At 31.5% G+C, this 25624-nt stretch overlaps 1 protein-coding gene across 5 annotated transcripts; it reads right to left on the bottom strand.

The window, feature by feature from the left end:
* Positions 1-351: 351 nt before the first annotated feature.
* AIMP1 (aminoacyl tRNA synthetase complex interacting multifunctional protein 1) lies at positions 352-25624 on the bottom strand. Of its 5 annotated transcripts, none has more exons than XM_039848800.1 (7): positions 25473-25624; positions 17654-17787; positions 14902-15015; positions 12930-13097; positions 9670-9881; positions 7204-7372; positions 352-1246 (listed from the first exon to the last, which is right to left on the bottom strand). In XM_039848800.1, coding segments are annotated over exons 1-7 (966 nt in total). In that variant the 5' UTR covers positions 25475-25624; the 3' UTR covers positions 352-1079. The 5 variants fall into 5 exon arrangements, with proteins under 5 accessions (XP_039704734.1, XP_039704735.1, XP_039704738.1 ...); XM_039848801.1 differs by having other exon boundaries at positions 361-1246; positions 25446-25581; XM_039848804.1 differs by having other exon boundaries at positions 361-1246; positions 25429-25507.

The following is a 25624-nucleotide window of genomic DNA, read 5'->3' as shown; positions in this document are numbered from 1 at the left end:
GCTACACCCTTGTGAGATTTTTCTTTCAAAAAATATCTATACTCCAATCTCCGCAGATGCATTTCTTTTTGGTACTTAAATTATGAGTCGTCATGAACTTGAGGCTAATAATTCTTAAGTTAATTTTCATTGTTACTAGAATATCTGGAAGATGAGTGAAAACAGACTTTGGACATCTTAGTGTATAAGTTTTTAGCTACCATTACTTAAAATATATTGACAGTTTGATGGTACATGAAAAAGCAAAATATATAAATTTTAAATGCTCTTCTAAAGATAAGCTATGAGTAATCTGTTATTAGGTACCCCACAATCTTTAAAGTAAGCTAGAATAAAAAAACAGACTGCTGCTTTTATGGTCCATTTATTGGAAGCTCCACTGGCAACACTTTGCAATGTGTTTATGCTTCAGAGTCACGAAAAATTTATTACTAATTACTTCACTAAATGGAAAGTAAAGTTCAATACACAGTTGGAAATTTCAGTCTTTCAAAAAAGTTGCCTGAAAAATACAAGTCTGGGTTATTTTGGTAAGCAATAACAATAATGTTCAAATGCCACGTCTCCTAGATTTTATGATGCGTGGCTCTCAAGAATCAAACTGTTCATTTTTAATATTATTACAATGTGACTAGTTGATAAACCTTACAAAAATTCCAACTCATCATTTTTGAAAAGGGAGAGAGATTTATAACACAGATACACAATATACTAAAAACCCAAGGGCTGAAATTTCATGTGTCATGTGCCTACAAATAAGAAACTAAATATGAATCAAGTTCATCTAAAACTGTATAAAGGAAAAACAAACTGCTAACCAACATCCTTGCTAAAAAATAAATCATCACAAAACATAGGCCATTTCCTCCCTACATTTTAAAGGATCAAAAATCATAGGTAAAAATGTAGTGTTTTTCTAATCAACTGAAAATAATATACACTAGGTAAAAGACTAGTTAAGTCTAGAAGAGAAAGCGCACAAAGAGCCAGTTATATTTTAGGTATAAGTGACAAATGTATTTCTTTTTATTGTTATTAAAGTTTTTCCAATGTATTTCAGTAACTGAAGCATTCTAATTTTATTTTATTCCACTGTTCGTCATAGTTTGAGCCCTACACACTCCCTTCCCTTTCACCTCAAAGGGAGCTCCTTTGTATGTAGCCACACACTCATCATTAGTGTAAAGATCAGGCTGGATCTGCTCCCAAATCTTCTTCTTAGGATTCAGCTCTTTATCAGGCTCTCCTGTTGGGGAAAAATAAAATCACATAGCTAACATATTATATAAATTGCCCACAGACATTTCTAGTGAATTGTCTTGGGAGTACTTTCTGATCTTTAGACATGATCAGAATTTTGACATTTACTTTTAATATTTATTTTTATGATGTCAGCAGTTTATAATCTTGATTAGTAAAATATTTTGTCATTTTCTTATAAATACTAATTTTTTCACTTATAATAAATAAATGTTTTTGCAGGTAATATAGCTCTACGAATTTATTCCCCAAATTATTAAAATAAAAATATAAGATGTTCATAAAGAAAAAGTGTGAAGAGATGAGAACCTAATTTGACATGTTATACTTTTACCTGCGGCAAAAGCAGCTTATGCTTTACTATATGTTTTGACATACAAAATAAATGACTAGATTACTGCCATAGTGCTTAAAGATTTCTTATAAATACTAAAAAATGGCTTAAATGTTGGGACCATCTACCTAAATATACCACTTTGGGTTTCATCTGCTGCCCATTCCATTTGGTGAGATGGGAAGAGACAGAAAAGACTAGTAAGGAGACAAGGACTAGCATTTTCTAAGAATCAAAACTGTATGTTGTTGCATGTAATTCATACAACGTTGACTCTAATTTTAAATATAAAGAAACTGTGCTCGGAGGAGAAAAGTTGTTGAAAGTCATACAATCAACAAGTGGAGTCAGGATTTGACACCAAAACCTTTGTTCTGCTAATATGGTACCTCGGCTCCTGATAAACTATGCTTCAGAAAAGAAACAAATAACAAGTGGATAATGCCCCATTCCCTCTCTTTATAGTAACTCGCACTATAAAGTTTACAATCAATAAAAGAAAAATGTACTGTAGAATATATCTATCTAAGTTTAAAGACTACCAATATACCAAGCAAACTCTCTATTTAATGAATGATAAGGAAGTAGAAAGTGAAGTTTAATACAACAGCATTTTAGGAGTTGAGGATATTCAAAAACATTTGGAATGAAGAAATAGTTCAAGAAACAATGAAAAATAGTAATATACCTCTTAAGCATTTACTTTAAATAAAAGATGATTTTTCTTGGAGGCGATAAAAAGAATATTACTAAAATATAATTCGGTAATGATAGAAATATAACTTTCTAGATTTTAACTGATCCCCAAGTTGAAATCTCTTGGAATTATTTAAAAATAATTATTTAAACATTACTGGAACTAATTATATTCTATATTCTAATTACATCTTACTAACTACTATTTATTCTCCACTTGTACATACATGGAGATAACAAAACTAATTGGTTGGCCATGGTGGCTTTGTTCTTTATTAGCCCTTCAGAAACTGCCATTAAACAGGCAAGAACATATAAAACTGTCTTCTGATATGCAGGTTTTCAGAGATGACAGAAGAGTTAACTGAATAATGTATTTACAGTGAAGCATGCAATGAAACTAAAAGACCAACTAGTATAAGTGAGAGTTTCTTTTAGTCCTTTAAGAATGTCTAACTGAACATTATTAATTAATAAACAGAATAGGAAAAACACCACCAATATATAAAATATCTACAAGATTCTTACTTTTTGTTTCTAAACCATTCCCAGTCTAAGATTATAATCCTACTTTGCTTGCACACAGAACATGTGCAGAAGTGGGCATACCAGAACTCTGAAAAGCTGGAGGCTGAGATATTTACTGTTTGAAGGTTGGAGTACTCTGAATCTCCGCCCTCCCCCCCAAAAAAACGATGTTGCTTAACTGATAATGAGTTAATTCAAGAAGCAGACTGTCTCAGATTTGTGTAAAAGCTTCTTATCAAGAGCATAAATTATGTGGTAAATTCCTGCTGAATACAGACATAAACCCCAAGTACAAAAAGCTGTGGTTCAGCAGAAAATTAAGCTTCTCAGGTCTAGGAAGATATATATGCTCTGACCTACATCACTCTGCCTACTATAACTGAAAACAGAAGAAGGTCAAGAGTAAAAGGAAGATCAGTTAGAAGGCTCTTGCAATTATCTAGATAAGGGATGCTGGCTTCAAGACCAAAGTGGTGGTGGTGGAGACGATGACAATGATTCCAGGTACGTTCAGAAGGTACAATCGCTATGATTTTCTGAAAGAGAAGCTACATGAGAAAATAAATAGTAGCTGGGAGAACACAGTTCCGGTCAGATGAGCTAGAAAATACTACGGAAAAAGGGAATTCTAGGGGGAAGATAGGGATATGTATTCTCCCTTGAGACATGTTAGTGAAGTCTAGTAGGCAGCTAGGTAAGTGACTGGATAAAATAGCCAACAGAATAATGTGGAAAGAAAGGGAGAGGGAGAAGGAGGGGGAAGGGAAGAACAAGAAGGGGAGGGGCAGGGGAAGGAGGAGAAAGAATGAAAGAGGCCAACTGGGGAAAGAAAAAGAGAAGAGGTCAAGGTCGGGGGCACTCTTTAACAGAGGTCAGGGAGGTGAAGAAGAATCACCAAAGGAAGTGAAAAAGGCAGCCAGTGAAGCAGTAAGATCACTAGGAAAGTGAAATCCTGGAAGTGAAGTTAATTAAGAAAATTAAGAAAAGGACTGAGAACTAGCCATCTTGACCAGAGCAGTCCTTGCTGAACAGTGGAGAGAGAAAACTGATTGAAATGGTTTTTAGAGAGAAGAATCAAATACAGACTTTTTTTTTTTTTAACTCATTTCGTGTTTGCCCTGAGAATACTTGCTGGTGGTGGTGCTTGCAGCTGCAGTGTTTACCGTGAGATAACTCATGGATGACAGTCCTAACCTTAACCCCAAAGTCTGCCATGAAATATCTCGCTTTTATTACTATATTCGCATCGCTCTAGTATATTGATAGTCTTTGGAAACAAATGACGTCATTCTATTTATAGCATTCTGTTTTCAGTAGTTCGATCACTGAAAATGTCAAATCCTAGAAGACGTAGCATTCCTATGAGTGAAGTTAAATGAACGCAAGCAAAGAGCTGCATTTTCTTTTCCCTAAACCAGAAAAGGGTTAAAGAATAAATGGATCCAAAAGTGAAACACTATTGCATATCACACATGCTTTGTGATTAATCATTAACTTATAGTTCTTACTAAAACTCATTATGAGTAGAAATGAACATGGTCTTAGAAGTTAAAAGTCTGAATGCAAATTCTCATTTATTTTTAGACCAAAATTAGTGCATTTTCCAAAAGAAAAAAATAGGAAAAATAAAATAAAAAAACAAACGTTGCTTTGTCTCCTAGCTGTAATAGTATTTTCAAGTTATTTTTGCTTGGTGCCTTAGGCACTAGTTACCACATTTAAATACTAAATTTTATAACTTCACACATTTAAGATTAAAAAAAGTTTTAGGTAGGGATGATTTTTAGCCATTGTTATAAAATATTATTTGGCATCTTCTAAACTCTATAGAAGTTTCTGGTTCTGTAGTTGGAGAAAAAAACATTAAGTGTAAAAGCCTTGCCAAAGCCAAATAGCAATTCAAAGTTTTGAGCCCCAATTCCTATTTCTATACCACACTTAATATATATATCATGAAATGTAAATCTCTAGACACTGAGCACATCAAGTGAACATCAAAATGTACCAGCAGACACCTTAAGCTTTAAAATGTAAAACAGATGATGAAAAATAAAGCACTGATATCATGGCTCTCTCTGGAAAAAGAAAAAAAACAATGAAACTAATGGTGTGTTGTATTGTATTAACTGTTATTTCCTTTCAGATTAACTGCTACAGAAGCAGTGACTGATGTGGAAGTATAAGCAAGATGAATATTAACGGCCTTCGTGTAAATAATTTATCAATTATTTAATGCTATTTAGTTTGGTTAAGCCTATTATAAGTGATAAAATAATTCAAGCAACTTCATGGACCATTTATTTGCAAGTTAGGTTTTCTCTTCTTTCACTTTACAAGTATTTTTTGTACCTTCTCCACATATTCATGTGCTAAGGCACAAGGGAAAACTATGAATTTGGAAGAAATATCAGACTTTGGAACAATGTAAATATAAACACAGAAAAAGCCAAACTGAAAGACTGAAGAATACAGTAAAGGAAAGAAATCCATATGAGGCTTTTATCATCTCTAATGCAAAATCACTCAGTAACTAAAGAAAAACTTTGTGTTCAATTTACTCAACAGAAACATCCAGATAATAACTTACTCAACTGCTGAAATATTTACTTGCTAATTCCATAAAGTAAGGGAATTAAAGCTGTCTTATAAATATAAAAGAACTACATGCCTTCATCAATGAAATAGTCCATATAATTCATAGCAAGCAACAAACAAAAAATGAAAATGCTAAAGTATTAGATTCAGGCACATCTACTATTTGATCTTTCTACTAACTACATAACTTTAAACAAGTTACTAAATTTTGTCAGGCCTCAGTTTCCGAATCTGTAAAATAGTGGGTTAAATAGATTTAGTCTATTTCTAAACATGTGACTCTATAATTTACATTAAAAAGTAAAACATAATTTTTAAGTATCTTAAATTTTAAATATTAAGTATGTAAATAAAAAGGTAAATGTTAATCTGGAAAGGTAAACCATGATTTGATTATGCTTATTCAATGCATACTGAATCTTAAAGAAAAAGTTTACTTTTATTGCTATATTCCAATTTAGTGAATGGGACTTCTAAATAGAAGTTCAGGTTTGTCTGATATACACATGATTGCTTATCCCAAAATGTGAGGTTTGGGAAAGTGTTTTGATATTGTGGTAAAAGAGTGGTGACCACATGCTCCTAGGACCTAAAGTCATCATGTTGCTTTGAGAAATGATTCAGACTAGGATTTTCCCAAAACCCAATTTACAATCAATTAATCAATAAATCAATCAATAAAGCATAGACGGTTATGGTTTCAAATCTACTAAGTTTCAAGACATATACATGCATTCAAGGTCACAGACACTCATCAAACAAGCCTGTGTTTTTTAATTAGTCTACTTTTGATTAGGAGTGGAGAGCTGAGTTTCAAGGAAATCAACCTATGCTTTCATCCACATTTTCTATCTTATTTCAATATTAAAATTCTTCATATTCTAATATTTCATCAAACACAATACAGGATTAAAAAAAACAGGCCCATATAATCACATCAGCCTTGCTATTACATTAAAATTCAGCTGTTTTCTACAAATATGTCTCCAAATCAATTCTGATGATTAAACCTAATTCTACTTGTTATCCTAATTTCTGCTTTCCCCATTATTCTAGTCAAATGAATATCCTTTAAATAAATGCAGTCTTTTAATTTCTAACTGTTTTTCCTCTTATGAGGTCTTTCCTCTTTTATGAAAGAAATATTTATTCTCCATCTGCCAAGCATTCTTTCTCTTCTGTTTCAAAGAATTATTTGAAGAAACTTTCTCATGTACTATGAAGCCTCATCTGTCTCAGGAGCATTTTACTGAAGAAAACAAGCAATATGAAATGAAATTTCTTTTAGATTATTAAAATACATATGAGTTTTAACAGAGATTTTTTTCTAACCCATGAGTCAAGTAAAAGCATATGCAAGTATATTAAATGGACTGAGAATTATATATTTTTTATATATTTTTCTCCATCTGAATTTTTCATGTTTGTATTTCTGTATTACACTGAGATAATCTATAGCCGAAATGATTTTGCAGCACATTAATTTGCTTTCTATCTATTTCATACTCTTCTGCTATGCAGAGATTATATATTTAGTATTTTATCTAAGGCAAAAACTCTCTCTGGTGTTTTATATAATTTGTGCATTCATGGAGAGGGGGATAGTTAAATGACTCTGCTTAATATGCCATCTTGAGCTAACTGCAATGATCTCAATGATAATGACCTCAATAACAACAAGAGTCATAAATAGGTTTGATTCAAAGACAGTATTGATTTTAAACTTAGATATTACAAACATCACTTTGAGAACAATTTCCAAACTACTTTAAATGATGATTAATACTTACCAGGAAAAGCATCAAAAGTAATTCTGTCTCCAGGAACAGACCCATTAGGAGGTGCCAAGATTTCAACTTTCTCTGGTGAACTAGCACACATCAGCATTGCTTGAGATAGTACTCCCCTCATCTTTGCAGGTTTTAGGTTACAAAGTAAAATCACCATCCGATTTTGCATCTGTGTGAACCACAAATCAATGATTAAGATGTACAGAATTTGGAATAATAATGCCTAGAATACATTAAGGTACACGTAATATGCTAAATATCACATGTTCTATTTTTGTGGCTGTATCTTGGTATTATTGTTATCTTTTGTTGTTGTTATAAAGCCTATACGAACAAGAAAAGAAAATCTACAACCTGACAATGAATTATAGTTTGAAGACCAGAGGCAAGGCTTTTAAGATATTTAAAAAAATGATAGAGTTAAAAAGAACCTCTGGGACAACAGTGAACACACTAACATTCTCATTATAGGGATCCCAGAAAGAGAAGAGAGAAATAAAAGGGCAGAAAGCTTATCTAAGAAATAATGGCTGAAAACTTTCCTAATCTGGGGAAGGAAAAGATATCTATGTCCAGGAAGCACAGTTTCAAATAAGACGAATTCAAAGAGACCCACACCAAAACATACTATAATTATAATGGCAAAAGTTAAAAATAAAGAGAGAATCTTGAAGGCAGCAAGAGGGACTATTCACATACAAGATGAAGCGGAATAAAAGGTTCAAATTTCCAGGTATAAAGCAAATCATGGGGATGTAATATATAGTATAGGGAATATAATCAATAACACTGTGATAGCATTGTACAGTGTAAGGTGGTTGCTGGACTTATGGTGACTGCTTCTTTAGGTATATAAATTTAACTAGCTTAAGATCAGTTGGTTCTTTTTTGTCAAGGCTCCTTATGAACCTACCTTCATAAGCAGTTATGAGTAAGTCCTGGTCCTATACAAGATGAATGTTAAAAAAGGAAACAAAAAACACATACATGTGCCAAATCTACATATTTTTTTCATAGTTAAGAGAAATATCATTGATCCCCTTAATTCCATCTTTCTTCCCACCACAGAGCAGCCAGGTGATCCCAATAATAGAGGCAGACTATGGTACTCCTTAGATCAAAAATCCTCTAATACTTTTCATCTCACTCAGAATAAAAGCCAATGTCTTTACAATGATCTATAAGACCCTATGTTATTTAGTAACTATCTGATTTTATTTCATATGACATTCTCCCTTACTTACTGTGCTATAATGACATTGCCTCCGGCTATTCTGTGAACATCTCAGGCACACATCTGATTTAGCTGCCTGAAATGGTCTTCCACCAGACAGACATATGACTTGTTTTCTTCATTTTCTTAGACTTTTACTTAAATATCACTGCATGAGGCCTTCCCAGACTACTTTATATAAAATGATATTATCATCTTAGCTTCGATACTTCCTAGATTCTTCCCTAATTTTTTTCTTGATACTTATCACGATTTAACATACTATACTAAGATTTTCTGACTACCTCATAGGAATGTAAGCTTCGCAAAAAGCAGGGCTTCTTTTTTTTTTTAACAAATGTATCATCTTAATTCAACTGTCTAGAATAGTTCCTGGTATACCACAGGTAGTCAATAAATATTTGTATCTAGAAATATGAATAAATAAATGTAGAGATTTGTCCAAGTTCACAAAGCCAATAAACAACAGAGCTGGCAATCAATAAAAGCAGTTCTTAATGTTGACGTCTACTGTCTGCAATATCTGAAGTATCAAGGGGCAGAAGAAATATAGGTAGGTGATTCAAATTACTATAGAAGACATCTTGAAAGAACAAATTAAAAGCTATTATTGTCATTAATTCTTTCCATTGTCATTAGAAATATATATATATTTCTTACATACATATGTTCATATATACCTATTTTTATATTTTTAAATATCTAATAACAAAGTACAAAACATCTGATTTTGAACTAAAAGAATACCATTAAAAATTGCAATTTAATCCCATGACTCCCTCTTTTCTTTTTTCTTAAAGTATAAACATATTTCTGTAGTTACAAAGAAATAAAACTTGTTCTCTTACTTTTAGATTGATACGATCTGGGTGTATATTACACTGACTTTAAAAAATCAAGGAATAATAAACCCCATCATGGAACAATGATGATAAATATATATATTTTATATTAAATACTAAACTAAAAACATTTTTAATTGAGAAAAAAATAATACATCTTATCTTCTTTTATCCCCATGAATCTAATCCTAATATATAAATCTTTTGCAAAGTTTTGGTAGTTTTATGCACTTTTTTGGTGGAATTCATCACATTCAAACTAATCAAATGAACTAATCAATATTGACTCATGTTTGGTCATCTGATACAAAATTACATGGAAAAACATCAAAGAAAAAGGAAATAAGAGTGACATGTATTTGTGGAAGTAATTTTAGTTGCACAAATTACCTGTTCAAGAGGAACATGGTTTACCAGGCCACTGACAACTGTTCTTGGGGCTGCTTCTCCAACATCTATTTCTTCTACATACAAAGAATCTGCATCAGGATGTTTTTTGGCAGTGATGATACAACCGATGCGAAGATCCAGACGGGAAACATCTATTGGCTTAGAGTCAGCACTTCCTGCTACTGATTGAGGTTTCTTCTCCTTTTTCTCTCCTAAAAATATTTATGAATGGGTAAATATCAAAAGTAAATAAAAAAAAATACACTATGAAAAACTCCATAGCATCAATATTGATGAGCTTAAAAGAAAAAAAAGTGTTGATTTCCTATTTTCATTTAAGTAACAGGAATTATGCAAGTCACAGAATGTTGATTCCTATTTTAGCTATTTCTCTGTTAAATAACGGCTTATATCTCTAAGGACATAGAGTACAGGTTGGTAAACTATGGCACATGGACCAATCTAGCACATACTGTTTCTGTCAAAGTTTTATTTACAACATAACCATGTTTGTTCATTTACATATTGTCAATGGATACTTTTGCACTACAGTAGAGTTGAATAGTTGTGACAGGCCTTTATGGCCCGTAAAGCTTAACTATTTACCAAACGGTCTTTCGCAAAGAGAGTCTGCTTTTCTCTAAAACAGAGCTATAGAAAATCCTTTAAAAATTTTACTGTGATTCTTTAGAAAGTGAAAAATTCTGTATTTAGAATGAACACCACAATCCGTAGTCAACTGATGAAATGAACTGCAATCAAATATAATTTTACTGATAAAATGTTTCTCTCATCAGTTAAACACAGCAATAAGTATACTATGAATTTCTCCATTTCTTTTATTTCCCTGAAAACTTATTAGGGCTTTAGGTTTATCCACAGCAACTGTTTGAGCAGAAGAGAATATTTTATTCTGTTGTAATTTTAAAATTCTACTTTTATTTATGTGCTCATCTAACTCTTATTAGCATATGATTACTTTAGTCACTGAATCAAAATGTAACCTGTAAAGAGTTTATGTTTAGCTTCTCTGGCAGAAAAAAGATGTAAAACAAAATAAAAACTTACCTTTGAATCCTCAGGGTAGAGATAAGCTATTGTGGCCTGGAAGCATTTTCTCTGAACTATATCTTTGTTTAATCTTTGAACAAATATTTACTGAGATCTAAGGCACTAAAATATTAAGATGAGTGGCCCATGCTATCAAGGCACTGAAAATCACTTTTAAAGAAGACAGATGTATTAATCAATATGTGATAAACAATACATATACAAAGAAATACAGAAGCAGAGAATAATTCTGCCTGGTGTAGGAAAAGATGATTTTGTGTAAATGACATTCACAGTTTATACCAAAACAGTTTACAAAAGAGGAGATAAAGCTAATTCAAAATAATGGACAATTTTTAATCTTATTAGAAATTACTAAAAATATCATTTTCTATGTAACATATTAGGCAAAGTTTTTTTAATGGTAAAAACCCAAATGTTATACAAAATATATATACAAAATTATGAGAACATGTAACAAAAATTTTAATAGTAGTTATCTTTGAGTAATAAACTATTTATTTACTTTGAAACACTGCAGTATAACAGTATATCTATATCCACATATATTTTTTAACTTTAATCTATCTGCTAAGCATTTGTAATCCCTTTGTCAGGAATGCACATTCTAGAGGTGATCACAAATATTAAAATCTATACCAAGAACTTTGTTAGTCATCAAAAGGGCTTTTAGAAATATTTCCTTGACAAATGAGTGATGCTTATATGTGGCAGTCTTGAAAGATTACATGGGCACCATAGCCCTTGCATGAGCAGAATTTTGAAATCTGGCAATCCTAGCAGCAAAACACTTATGGAATAATCCTCTATTCCAGCGTTGTTCAATGTTGTAGCTACCAACTACATGTAGGTATTTACATTTAAATTTAAAAAATTAAAAATTCAGTCCTTTAGTCACAGAAGACTCATTTCAAATGTTTAAGAGCTAGATGTGGCTATTGGACACTGTGTTGGATAATGTAGCTTTACAGCATTTCCATCATCACAGAAAATTCCCTTGGACAGAGGTGTTCCATTTGGTCTTGTGTGCTTTCTCCTCCCACAAAAGAGGACTCTGCTGTCTCATTTGACTAGAAGGTTGACTAATCCTATAGTTACAATAACTTATCTTCTTTGAGTACAGACTTCGCCAAACTTAGAACAGGCTGCATAATTGTTAATAAATTTTACAAAGTGCTAGAATTAGTCTCACTTATTTCATTGGCACCATACCGCCTAGTGATGAAGTTAGCTAGAGAGATGTATGGCCCCTATCTACTTCTAACTAATAGAAGCTACAAATGTTTACCAAAAGGAACTGACAAGTGTTAGATGCTGAATTAGCTTGGATTAGAGTTCGTAAATCCCTTAGCCATTTTATATTTTCCAAAAAATTTTTAGATAAATATAAATCTTATGAAAGGTATGGATAATGAATTAGAAAATCATTTTTTTAGCTAAATCTGGGAAAATGAATTCTAGAAAGGAGTAAAGTAGAATAGGTTAAAAAAGAGAATCAAATTTATGATTAGAAAAATAGTTTTAGTAGTAAGGATAAGCTAGAAAAGATGAGAGTTTAACATTAATTCAGGTAAATGATCATAAGAACCTGAACTAAGGTAGCACCTAACAAAATGGAGGCACATAGCTGGGTTCTAGATATGTTTCAGTGATAGGAATTTAGGTTTTGGTCAATTATATATGAAAATAAAGGGAATGGGACAGGTTATTTTTGACTCTAAGCTTTCTAGTCTGGTTGCCTAAGTAGATGATGATATACTTTCTACCTCAGTTCTTATGTGTTCCTAAAAACTTACCATCCCCACGCTTTAGTTTAGACATTCTGCTTTAACCAGAATATCCTTTTCCTATCTTTGCAACTGGCCATAAGCTAACTTTTTATCTGTGACTTCTCTAAAATTATCCCCCGAATAGACACTAAAATTTAGTTATATCAAACTATATATAGGCCTCTACATTTAATCTCTACTTTCTATGCTGGTCCTTCTACCTCAAATGTCACATAACTGTTGACCCGGTCAACCTTCAACATCCTTAAAGGCCCAGCTTCTACGCTCCAATACCATGTTGTTCTTAATTTTATTCTAGTTTGTAAAAGTTTAAACTTTCTTTTTGACATCACTATTATTATCAAAACTGCTGAGATCTGATAAACCACTTGAGAGCCAAATAACCTTAAGATAAAATACCTTTCTTTTCAATTTTCTCTTTCACCTTCTTTGCTTCTTCTCCTCCTCCTTTTATCTGTTCTTTGGTACCAGAAGACATGGTTGTTAATAGTACGGACTGCATCACATTTTCAGAAACCGTGGAATTAGCTTGCAGTAGAGTACTAGATGGACATGGTATTTGTTTCACTGATGCAGAAAATGAAATAGATGTCATTTACATTAAACAACACACAAGATGGAAAACATGAAATTGTGAATCACAAATACGAACTCTCTTTAAAAGATAAATTCACTGTATATAATTATCAAGTCTCTACTATCTAAAATTGTAAAAAGTCTGCCAAGAAATTAAGTTTATTTTAACTATGAATTTATTTTAAGTTTATTTTAATCATTTAATCACTAATGACTAATCAGAGAAAATTACAGATAACAGCTAATATTTATTATGGACTCAGACACTTTTCAAAATGCTTTATATGAATCTACTCATGTAATTCTCATTAATATCCTAAGCAGTAAGTTCTATTCAAATCCCCATTTATAAATGATCAACCTGAACCATACAGAAGTTAAGAAGTTAAACTGGCCCACAACACACATAAGGAGTGGGGAATAAAAATTCATACTCAGGCAGTCTGTCTCCAGAGACTATACTTTCACGGTCTGGCAAGATGGCATGTTTTTCACCTGTTTTCTTTTATGTTGAACAATCAACTAGGAAGGTGTCTATTAATAGTCATTTCTATATCAGAATTAATGGAAAGACAGCATTACTTGCCTATAATTCTATTTCAAAAAAATCAACGTTTTAAAGAAGCAAAGATTCCTTCAGCTATGTTAAAAAACATTCTTACAGCCTTGTGAACATGGAAAAATGTAATCTTGTCAGGAATTTTGATGTGGCTTAAATTCTGGCCAATATTCAGACCACTTTTCTGGGGTATTTTTAAATTTCTCTGGAGGCTGGTTTTTTTTTTAGTAATGTAAAACTCCATCTATTTCTATTTTGTTTCACGATTAGACAGAATACTTTAATTCAAACTCTTGATTTGTTTTAGCATCGCAATAAGATTAGAGTTGAAAAGTTTAATATTTCAGGGTAATCTTATAGAACTGGGAGAAATGAAAAGCATTTTAATGCTGCTAATATTTTAAATGTTTATTTAGTTCTATACCTGTAATTCTAAATCCCCTAGTCTTGGAAAACATCAATTAGCCACAAATTTTCCATTGACAAGTGATATTTTCTCTAGTTGACAGTTATAAGCATATATATTGATTTTTCCTTACTTTTATTTAGCTAGGGCAGAGTTCAACCTACAGCATTCAAAACAATTCACTGATAGAATAATGGCCAAAGGAATAATGCCTTTCTGCATGATATTTTGAAATTGTAATAGAACTATTATTATTAATGTCTTAAAATAATGTAAAATTATCTGGATGCTTTCAAATTAAAAAAAATTTAATCTACAACATAATACTTAAAATGATAATTATCTGCTGACTTGGATAATTGAAAAATTGTACAATTTCATGCGAATTACTTTAAATCTCTTAAGCTTCAAATTTATCATGTACAAAACAAGAGTATTTGAGTATATATAGTTTTAGAGAAAATATATAATGTGTGTAAAGGACTTGGCACACAGGGTCTGTCATATAGTAACACTTAATAAATGTTAACTAAATATTATTAGAGTTTTTTCAACAACTATTCAATAGGGAACAGGGATGATAAAGTTAAATTACTGTATAGAAATTAAAAGCATAGGTTTTTGAACTCTAGCTTTGCCACTTTTTACATAACCTCAGGCAAGATCATCTGCCTTTTTTATGACTCCATTTTCTCCTCTATAAAGGAGAAAGAAGGCACAGCAGGGCTACTGTGAGGGTAAGATGAGAAACCAAGCATAATACCTAACTTAATAAACATCAAATGATATATAATTATTAATGATAATGTATCATTTCTACATTTAATCACCTCCATTTTTAATTTCTGCCTGAATTAGTTCTTGCTTCAATTCTTCAATTTCTTTCTTCAACTTAGCATTTTCAACTCGAAGTTTCTTCTCTTCTCTCAAAGTTGCCTGCAAAACTAGAAGAAAATCCAGTTAAGTATAGCTGTGTCTTCTAAAAGGTTTGTTATGAATGCTACCTGAAAAGAGAGCATATCTAATATAAACGTAGCTAGAATACTAATAAGCAAATGTTTGGCCAGTTCCTTTACATCAGAGTTTAATATTTATTAAAATAATATGATTTTTAAGAGAGAGAATATATCTATGAAGTAATAGTGGAACATAAAAGGTTTTATTTATAAATCATTTTCCTAGCTTCTATAAAGATGATTATGACAACATAAGAATGTGGTTTGAAGTGTCAATAACATAAAACTGTGAGACAGATATTAGATTAAATTATTTATTTTTTAAAAAAAGTCTTGAGATCTAATAATGATACCAAACAATAAATAACTATTCTCATTTTTTTTTTTAGTCATTACCATGTAAAAGTAACATTCATAATGTTAGAAGTTAAGCTGGTCAAACATTCAATGAGTGAAATAATGTCAAAAATTTACTCAAGATATGTGTGTTAAAGGTAAGCAACAGGGATACAAAAATGTAAAAGAAAAACAATGATTCTCAGTGTGCTTGGTACTGCTCCCTAGGTGGGATTTTGAAAATCTAAGGGAGTATTTTTATTTGTCACAAAAAACAGAAGTCATTACTGGCATTTAATGGGCAGGGGGCAAGGATGCTAGATGTCCTCTAATATGCTAGCTATTTCTATAAAATGAAGAACTGTTTCCCACCCTAAAAAATCTTCCAGTGACCTATTGTATATTTGTACAGGTTAAAATACTATTAATTATTTGAGCCTAGATTCTAACTATTTTTTATATATAAATACAAATAATCCTAAATATATAGTCCTGCTTAATTGTTTATTTATTGAAGTACATATTTTTATTATTACTACTATGAACTACTTTTTAAAAAAATTTTATTATTGGTTTCAAATAAACAGTACATTGGTTAAGCATTTATATAATTTATAAAATGATCTCCCTAATTATTCCTTCTCTCCTCTGGCTCTCCACTGAACCACTACACTAATGCTAACAACATTCTCTGTGCCATGTTCTCCATCACTGTGACCATCTATCTACTACTAATTTGTACTTCTTTAACCCTTCACCCCTTTCTCTTAGCCCCCGTTATAACCCCACTCCCCTCAGGCCATCACCAGATTGTCTTCTATATTTGTAAGACTGTTTTTGATTAGTTTGCTCTTTTTGTTCCTTAGATTCCACATATAAGTGAAATCATATGGTATTTATCTTTCTCTGTCTGACTTATTTCACTTAGCACAATACTCTCTACGTCTACCCATGTTGTTGCAAATGGTAGGATTTCACTTTTTAATGGCCGAGTAATATTCCATTGTATATATGAACAAAAACTTCTTTATCCAATTGTCTGCTGATGAGTATTTTGGTTGCTTCCATATCTTGGCTGTTGTAAATTGTGCTACCATGAATACAGGAGTGCATAGATCTTTATGAATTATTGTTTTGGTAGACTACTTTTTAATTCTCCTCTATATTATATACTGGGTTATGTTTTTGAAATTATGAGTATACGTGGATTATTTTATCGAAGAAATATGTTTTTTACAAGATATTAAAAGAAATTTTAAAAAGTATTTATTTTAAAACAGGAGGAATAGGGCTGAGACCCACCAATATAGGCTGACAAAAGAGAATAATAATAAAGGTTAAGAATAAACATGTAACGAGTATAGAAAGGTTCCTTTTTTTTAATTAGCAAAACTGAAATGCCAATCAAGATGGTAAGAAATGGTCATCCATGTAAGAAAAAAAGTTCAGTTTATAACATACATTATATCACACAGAAGCACTGATTATCTCTAATTTTCATCTTCCTAATGGGAAGAAATATTAAGAATTTTAAGAAAAAATTTTAAAATTCTTTAAAAAATTTAGGAAAAATAAGGAAAAATGTTTATAAAACACTATAAAAGAGAAATAAAACTATTAGAAAATCAAGAAAAAAGAATTGATAAAAGGAAAAAAGTTTGGATAATAAAAATGTAGGATTCTGTAAGACATTCACAGCGCAATGTGGCCAAGAAAAGCATTTTTATTAATGATGGTAAAAGATTTTGAAATTTTCATTATGAAATTAATATTAGCTACTGGAAAATAAAATATACTTAATCAACCTAAATCCTGAAAGCAGAAATTCAGATTTGACATTTTTATATATTTGATCACAGCAATTTCTAAGTAAAACTTAGAGAAGTATCAGAAAAAAATTTAAAAATCATTTCAGAAAATACCTTAGTAGAGAGTAATATAAAAACCTACATTCTCTTCCATATAAGATTAGAGGAGATATTTCAGTTTATATTTGATTTCACTCTATTTTCTTCATGTTTAATTTGATTCTATACCAACTTAAACATTAATTTTCCTTTAATGTCTTGAATTAAAACATTGTTTTCTTTACATATCATACATTTAGTATATACTAATTCTAATTTATCTTAATCTTAGACTATAATCTCTCTCAAAATATTAAAAGACTAAAAGTTATCATCAAGATGATGAAGTAATAATTTATGTGGTAAATGTTTTTCATTTTTTTGGTATGTCAATATAAGAATTAATTTTAAGTATCTTCAGAGAAAATTTTAAACTTTCTTACCTGCTTTTTCCTTAAGAAGAGCAACTTGCTGCTTAAGATATTCAATAATTTGATCTGCCTCTGCACCTTTCTGTTCCAGTCTTTTCAGAACAGCATCATTGTTTGCCATTTTTGCCAAGAAACGGCAGAAAATCCTAAAAGATAAAAGTGATAAATTATACTGTAGAAGGAATATATTTATTGTACAGGATAATGTGAACAAGCAGTCTGAAAAGAAAAACATTTTCTACTGTAACATCAATATGTTAGAAAAACATAGAAACATATTTTCTATGTTAGAAAAAACATATTTTCCCACAGACCAATCCAAAGGCAGAAATGTTAAATTAACTAATTCCCGACTTTGAAATAGGAAATTAATCTTTTTCCTAAATGCAGAAAACATGCTATTTAACTACATTTTAGATAGGAAAGTTTTTAAAGAAAGCTTTAAAATACTGCTGAATATTATGACACAAGATGGGAACATTCAGAGAAAAGAACAATAACTTTAACTAAGCTATAATAACTGAATACCACACACCTGTGTTCCAAAGTAAAGAACTGCTGAATTCTTTCTTCATATGTTACTATTGTATTTTAGATATTTCTACTGAATTTTTAATTATGCACAATTTTAAGGAACACGTGCTTAGAAAAGAAATAGTAAATGAAAAAGATCAACAATTAGGAGAATATCGATATTAATTATGTGCCTACTCAGAAATGTCAGTAAATATACTGTGACCTTTGTAAATAAAAATTATTAGAATTTTAATTTTATAATAATTCATAGAAAACATGTCATGTGCAGAAAATGCATATAAGCAAATATTCTGATTAATTCATGTTAAAATTTAAACTGCCAAATATTTCGCATTAACAAAAGATAAAGTTAATTATGAACAATACTAGGAATTGTTCTTTTTTATCTGATTATATAGATGAAAGTGTAACAATTTATAATTTGGATAGTAATTCAAACATATATATCACACAAATACCAAAAAAAAGTAAAAATTCATCTAACGTCAAGATAATTCTTATGCTTTACCTTTAAATACTGCACGGCACTAATATGGTATATACATGTATATTTTAGAAATTTAATTATAACTATAAATATATTATAAAATAAGTATAATTTATATACTTGGCTATAAGTTTACAAATACTTGCTTAAATTCTAGTTTTAAATTGCAAATTGGCAAATAAAACCAGGACTGAGAAATGTATTATCACCTGAAATGTTCAGTAAAAATGATTTGTAACCAAATGATTAGACAAAACATGAGATAAAGAAAGAAAAAGATAACATGTTAGTAACAAAGAGAAATGTTAGTGGAAAACATATTTAGGCCATCAAGTTTTAAAATATTGAGAATAGAGAAGGATGAATGATCCTATTCAATCATTCATATATAAAATAATTATGAATATTAGAAGTCATTTCAAATTTCCTGATAGGAATTATTAGGTAATAACAGCCAGCGTTTACGTTATCTTTAGTATCTGCCAGGTCCTTTTCTAAGCGCTTTAGTGTTAACTTATTTAATCATCACAACACCACGAGGTACATAATATTCTAAATCCTTCTCTTTACATAGAATATTAAGATCTTATTACAAAAGTAATAAAATAAAATTTAATAATTAAAAAAAAATGGACTTGGAAATCACAGACCTTGGATCAAATATATCCTTTACCCCTCTACGACTTAACAGCTGTGTGAACTTCAATGAATTCCTTAACCTCTCTGGGACTCAGTTTTCTCAATTGTAAAATGGAGATAATTTTATTTATCTCATAGTGTTGATATGGGGCAAAATGAGACCCCATGAGTAATAATTAAGATTTCTGGCACATAGCTAATATATGTCAGGCACTAGCAAAATTTTGGGAACAAAAGATAGGCTATATATACAATCCCCACCTTAAAGAAGCTCACAGCATAGTGGATTGTGTCATGATAATTTCTAAATCACTAGGTAGTTTTTTTGTTTGTTATCTTAAGGGTTAAGAAATAAACAATATAAATTATAAAGACTGACATTAAAATGTACCTAATTTGGCTAAGCCATATGTTATTTTTTTGTGTGTGATCAGTATATATAGTACATGGGGTGATAAATATTAATATATTTACATTAATTCTCATGTTGTATTCATAATGTGTAAAATATATCTACGGATGCTTGTCCTCAGGAATACAAAACAGCTAACTGAAAATATCTGCATACTTTTCCCTACAAATAGATACTGCCATAACTGAAAACTCAAAAGATAACAGACTTGAGATTATTTAAATAAATGGTATACAAAAAAGAAACACTCAAATGCATACAACAGATTTCAGTTCAAATGCCTTGTGAAGGTCTTCTAAGAACTGGCAGAACAGTTTTAAGCTCTAGCTCAGAATGCAAAGCAATCCAGGATAAGCCACATATATCAATTTGCCAAATGCAAAGAACTGGCCAAGAATACCAAGAGAAAAATTGTTTTACGAGAATCATGTAAATTGTTCTGGTTTAAGGAAGGAAAAAAAAAAAAAATCACCAAATGCCTTTTGCTCAATTTTGCTGTGAACCTAAGACTGCTCTAAAAAATAAAGTCTATTTAAAAAGTTCACTGAACCATAAACTTAAGATCATGTAAATTTAAAACTTGAAAATGCTCTACATTCTAATTACTAGTGAACAAAGTTCTCATTTGGTTTTGCAATAATTTTCCAACAGTTTCAAATCATTTGTGCTTCACATCATACAGTGATGTATTAGGTTAAACTGTTTTAACTGCTACACTATCAACAATACTACAAAAGTCTCATTAAAAGAGGAGAGTAAATATCATAGGATTGTCATTTCTCTGGCAATAATCAAGTTTTTGTGGCAAAAGAAAGCTTAAGAATGACTATAAAATACACTAGCTACTAACCAGTGTCAACTTTTTCTCTACACATAAATAACTGGTTACCTTGACAATATTATTCATGATTCCAGTATTAAAAATAATTCTCATGAGATATTTTGGATTAGTTTCTAGTCATGTTTATGCATTGGCAAAGCTTTTCTCAAATGCTAAGAACTATTTATTGATTTTAGAAGTTTTGAAAACAGGTTTTTTAGTAGTTGTTGATTAACTGTCAGATTTTTCAAAAATATAACTAGGATGCACAAATTTATGTCAACGTTTTCTAGTAATATGCAGATAATGATCACTGGCACTGGCAGAAGAGCATAGTTTTTTCAAAAAGTAATTACAGCCAACAAATCTTGGTTGAATCTCATACTTAACAGGCTGTGTGACTTTGGTAAATTTACTTAATTTCTCTATGCTTCATTGTCTTAATTTACGAAATGAGGATATTTATCTGATTTCACCTACTTCCTTGACATCTTTTATGGCTCCGTTTTCTTAACCTGTACTTTATGCTGATGTTCTTCAGTGTTTATTCCTGATCTTTAGTCTATTCTGGAGATTACAACTGTCGCCACGCAGATCAGGGATGCCCTTATGTTCCAGGGTTAACAGTGTTTGTAATTGAATGCAAATGTCTTTAAACAAGGCAAACAAACTTCATCACTCCCTGTAGTCTGAATTTGTTACCTGCCAAGTCCCTATAAAGTTCATGACCTCAATTTTACTTACAGTCCCTGATTTTGAGCCATGTGTGGGGTTTATAGTAAGTAGCAAATTTAAAATGTTCTCTGTACTCACTAAGCTTTCAAACACATAGGGAAACAGTAAATTGGACAATTTTTTTTTAAAATGAGTTTATGCTTAAGGTAACCCACTAGTTGAACAATGACACTGCTTAAAGCACAGGAAAATCTTTTACCTTCAACTCAGTGCTCATTTACTATTTTATGTCAATTTCTTCACGGTGATTTTCAATTTTACATTGGGTACTCACTGAATTTCAAAACTCTAAAAGTTTCCTTAGTCTCCTCAGAGCTTTTAATATGTTTATATACATAGAATTTCTCATTATTATAGGATTATATTAATAACAGGTAACATTGTGGAGCACTTATTATTATGGGCTGGCTAAATGCTTTACATACATCACCTATGAATACTGGAATTATCTCCATTATACAGAGAAGAAAACTGAATTAAAATTAATTTGCTCCAGATCACATGACTAGTAAGTTAATGAGAACCGAAACAGGTCTGTCTGATTCTGGAGTTACCTGTTTTAATGCCCAAGCTATAATTTCTATAATTTAAAGGATATAATTATAAAGCATTTCCTAATGTACTTAACCACAGAATCCTAACCAAAGAACAGCTATTAATAGTTATTGGAAACTAGTATTCTTTAAAACAGTTTGAGAATGCTGGCTTAGTCTGTGCTAAAATTAAAAAAAAAAAAAACAACTATGAGATTAAAATAGGCATGATACAGTAATTACAAATATAAAAATTATAAAGAGAGAAAATAAGACACAGAAAACAGTACATAAGTATGTTAACTGTTCTTGGATAGTCAGAGTCAAGAATTTTCTTTACTAAATTAAAAACATAAAATGAACATATTTTTATAAGTTTTTGAAAAGTATTATCTAAATTATACTGCCCCTTCACATTGTTTATCTCAATGTTCATATTTCATCAAGCCTAAAACACCACTGCTGTTAAGATGCTTCTAATCATAAAAACTTCATAAAAGTTCAAGCTGGTTTTACTAAATATGTGAATTTAGACTACATCTTAATCATTAAAACACATATAAAAGATTATTTCTGAAATTCCTATCATTTCTTGTACCTCATCAACCTCAACATTCTTCCCCACAATGATTCTAAATTGCCAGTTATTTCTTTTCTTTTAAATAACAAATCCCCTGTCCCAGGCTCCCAATGTTGGAACCAAATATAAACAAATAAGCTATTGGTTTGAAATGAAAGTTTTAGAGCAGATTTAAACTTATTTTATAGACTGGGAACTCTACAGAATTTGTAAATGTTTCTCTACTTGACAAAACTTATGATTTCGCTGTCTCAGAATTGCAAAAAAAATTTATATTCTTCTTAGATACTCTAGTACCATATTTCATCAAATCTAAGATGCTATCAATTGTAAAATGGCCCCAATAACAAGATGCTCTATTATTATATGTACCATTAAGAAAAAAACACTGCTGGTTAACTAACCTGATGCTTTCTTATCACTTAGTTACACCCTGTATCATTTATTGAAAAACTTACTTTAAATTTAGCGCTATTTTTATCTTATATCAATCTTTTGTTTCCTTGTACTTCTGCATACACGATAACTTTTCATTTTAATGCTAATTCATTTTTTAAATGATATTTAAAATGAAAATTAAACTGAACAAGTATATACTAACTGTACACATAAGTCAACCAAACTGATGACAATATTAAATTATGACCAACTGTGCACAAGTGTGAAACCTGACAACTAGTCATAACTGCCACTTAAGTCTATAGAGATTTTTAAGATGTTGACAATAATAAAATGATAATATTTCAGAGTAGTAAATATGAAAAAAATGTGTTTATCAGAACTGATAAACCACAGCATTTTAATCAATTTTTTCTCTCTTCTCCTACCCATCCCTATTCTCACTTTCCAAACCCCTTTCCTCCATTTGTTTCACAATCTAATTGCCAAGTTACCCCGTTCTGAGAACATCTTTATTACAGTGCCACACAATATGGTACTCTTTAGAACTAGAATAAAACTCCTGCTAGGATTTAAAATGAATCAAATGTCAATAATGAAATTAAAGGTAAACAAAATTAAATATTCTGAGAATGATGCATCCCAGAGACGTTCAAAATATATAGTACTGGCAACTGCCAGTAATTCCAGGGGTCTTTTAGCAACCTTTGTCAAAATACAGAAAGATATAAAACTATGCTTTTTGTGAAAGTTCTTATTTATTTATTTATTTAGTGGGTGGTCAGAGAATTAATTCAAATTTGAGCTCTGCCACTCATTGGCTGTATGACTTTAAAAAAAAATTCTAACTTTTAATTTTTTATTTAGGTATAATTGACATATAACATCATAGTTGTTTCAAATGAAGAGCACGATATTTATATACAGTATATTATAAAATAATCACAATAGTCCAGTTAATATCCTTCATCATAGTTACATTTTTTCTTATGTTAATCTTCAAGATCCATTCTCCTTTCAAATATGCAATACAGTATTATTAACTATAGTTGTACATCATCATGACTTAACCATTTTGTAACTAGAAATTTGTATTTATTCTTGATTTCCTTTTCTCACCAGACGCCTTATTTCCCTTCATAATGAGGGTCCGGCAGGTTTTAAAGAATGGCAATGAGAGGTTGGTTCATGTACTTCAGATACTATGGCTATTAACATAGAAAACCTTCCTGTCCAGTGAAATATGCATAAAATTTTAAAAGGGGTATGTCTAGGTCTTCCACGCCCTCTTAACACACACCAGGGGCATCTTCTACCTGGTTCAAAGTTTCTTCAATAGGATTTAACCATCCCTTTCCACCCACAGGTGCACTCACCTCTCTTATTTCTTATTCAAAAACACAGCTAATAATAGCCATTACTTTAATGAGCCAGGCACAGTACATACATTGTCATTTAATCTTTACAACCTAGTGAGATATTTCCATTTTATAACCTCAGAGAAATTATGTGACTCGTCTAAATCCATTCAAATATTAAACGGCAGAGCCATATTTTAACTCGTCACTCCAAAACTCACATTACGATTCACTTTTAAACTTTCCGAAACCTAATTAAAGAAAATTACCTCATCATCCAGTAATAAATACACTTACGTATCAAAATTAAGTACACTAGGAATCTGACTGGCCACTTCTTACCCACCCCTTGTCAGGGCTCGGTCCTGTCTCCTCTGGATTACTGCAAAAGCCTAACTGGTCTTTCTTCTACCCTGTCCACTTCTGTCTATCTCGGTAGCACCCAAAGAGATCCTTTTAAAAAGTAAGTCAGAACATCACTCCACTGCTCAAAACCGTCCAATGTTTTAGATATTCTCAAAACCCTTCATGACCTGCACTTGCTTTCTCTAATTTTGTCTCCAGCTTTAACAATTTTACTCTGACTCACAGGCTTCTTGCTATTCAGGCAAGTTTCTGCTTCACAGCTTTTGCAGTGGCTGGTCGCTGTGCCTGACTGTACTTCCCCAAGAACTCTGTATGGTTCTCTCACTACTGTCAGCTCTCTACTCGAAAGTCATCTTTTCAGTGAAGCCTTCCCTGGCAACACTAAAATTGCAACCTATATCCTCCTTCCCTGCTGTATTATTTTTCTCTTCAACACTTGTTACGACCTAAAATATAGCATTTCTTAACTTTGTTTAGTATATGCCTTCCTCAATAAAATGTGAACTACAGAGAGGCAGGCATTTTGGTCTGTTTTATTCATTGCTCTTTTCCCGGTGCCTGAAACAGTACCAGGAACCCAGTGAGTGCTTAATAACTACTTGAGAAATGAATTCCTGTCTCCCCACCCCCATCACTGTTCAGTTTCTTCTCTCTCTCTCTCTCTCTCTCTCTCTCTCTCTGCCCTCCCCTCTCTCTCTCACACACACAAACACGTAAACATGTTTCTAAATATATCTTTCCTAGCAGCATCCTATCTCTTGGCTCCGTATCCAGTTTCTCAAATGTGAGTTCTTCAAAAGATTCAAAGCTCTTCCCTAGTGCGTGATGCCCAGATTGGTGCTGGTATGAGCTGCCTTCTCACTCGTATCCGCAGGCCAGGTCTGATCTCCCGAGGGCAAGTAAGGGAAAGGGGACTCTTACGATAGCAATCTGCCTACTCTGGGACCCTCCGCGACGTCACTCACATGAATCGGCGGACAGATGCACCAGGGCAGCCTCAGCCTGGAGCAGGTAGGGAGGGACAAGCCTCCCGCACAAGACGGCAGTGAGAAAGGACTCCGCGAGGTGTCCGCACCAAACGCCTGAGCGCTCCACAGATTCAACTCCAACTATGTCA

The sequence above is a fragment of the Pteropus medius genome, unplaced genomic scaffold (genome assembly GCF_902729225.1).
Source record: "Pteropus medius unplaced genomic scaffold, Ma_sr-lr_union100, whole genome shotgun sequence".
In the NCBI taxonomy this organism is placed as follows: Eukaryota; Metazoa; Chordata; class Mammalia; order Chiroptera; family Pteropodidae; genus Pteropus; species Pteropus medius.
This window is presented reverse-complemented; position numbering and strand designations above follow the sequence as displayed.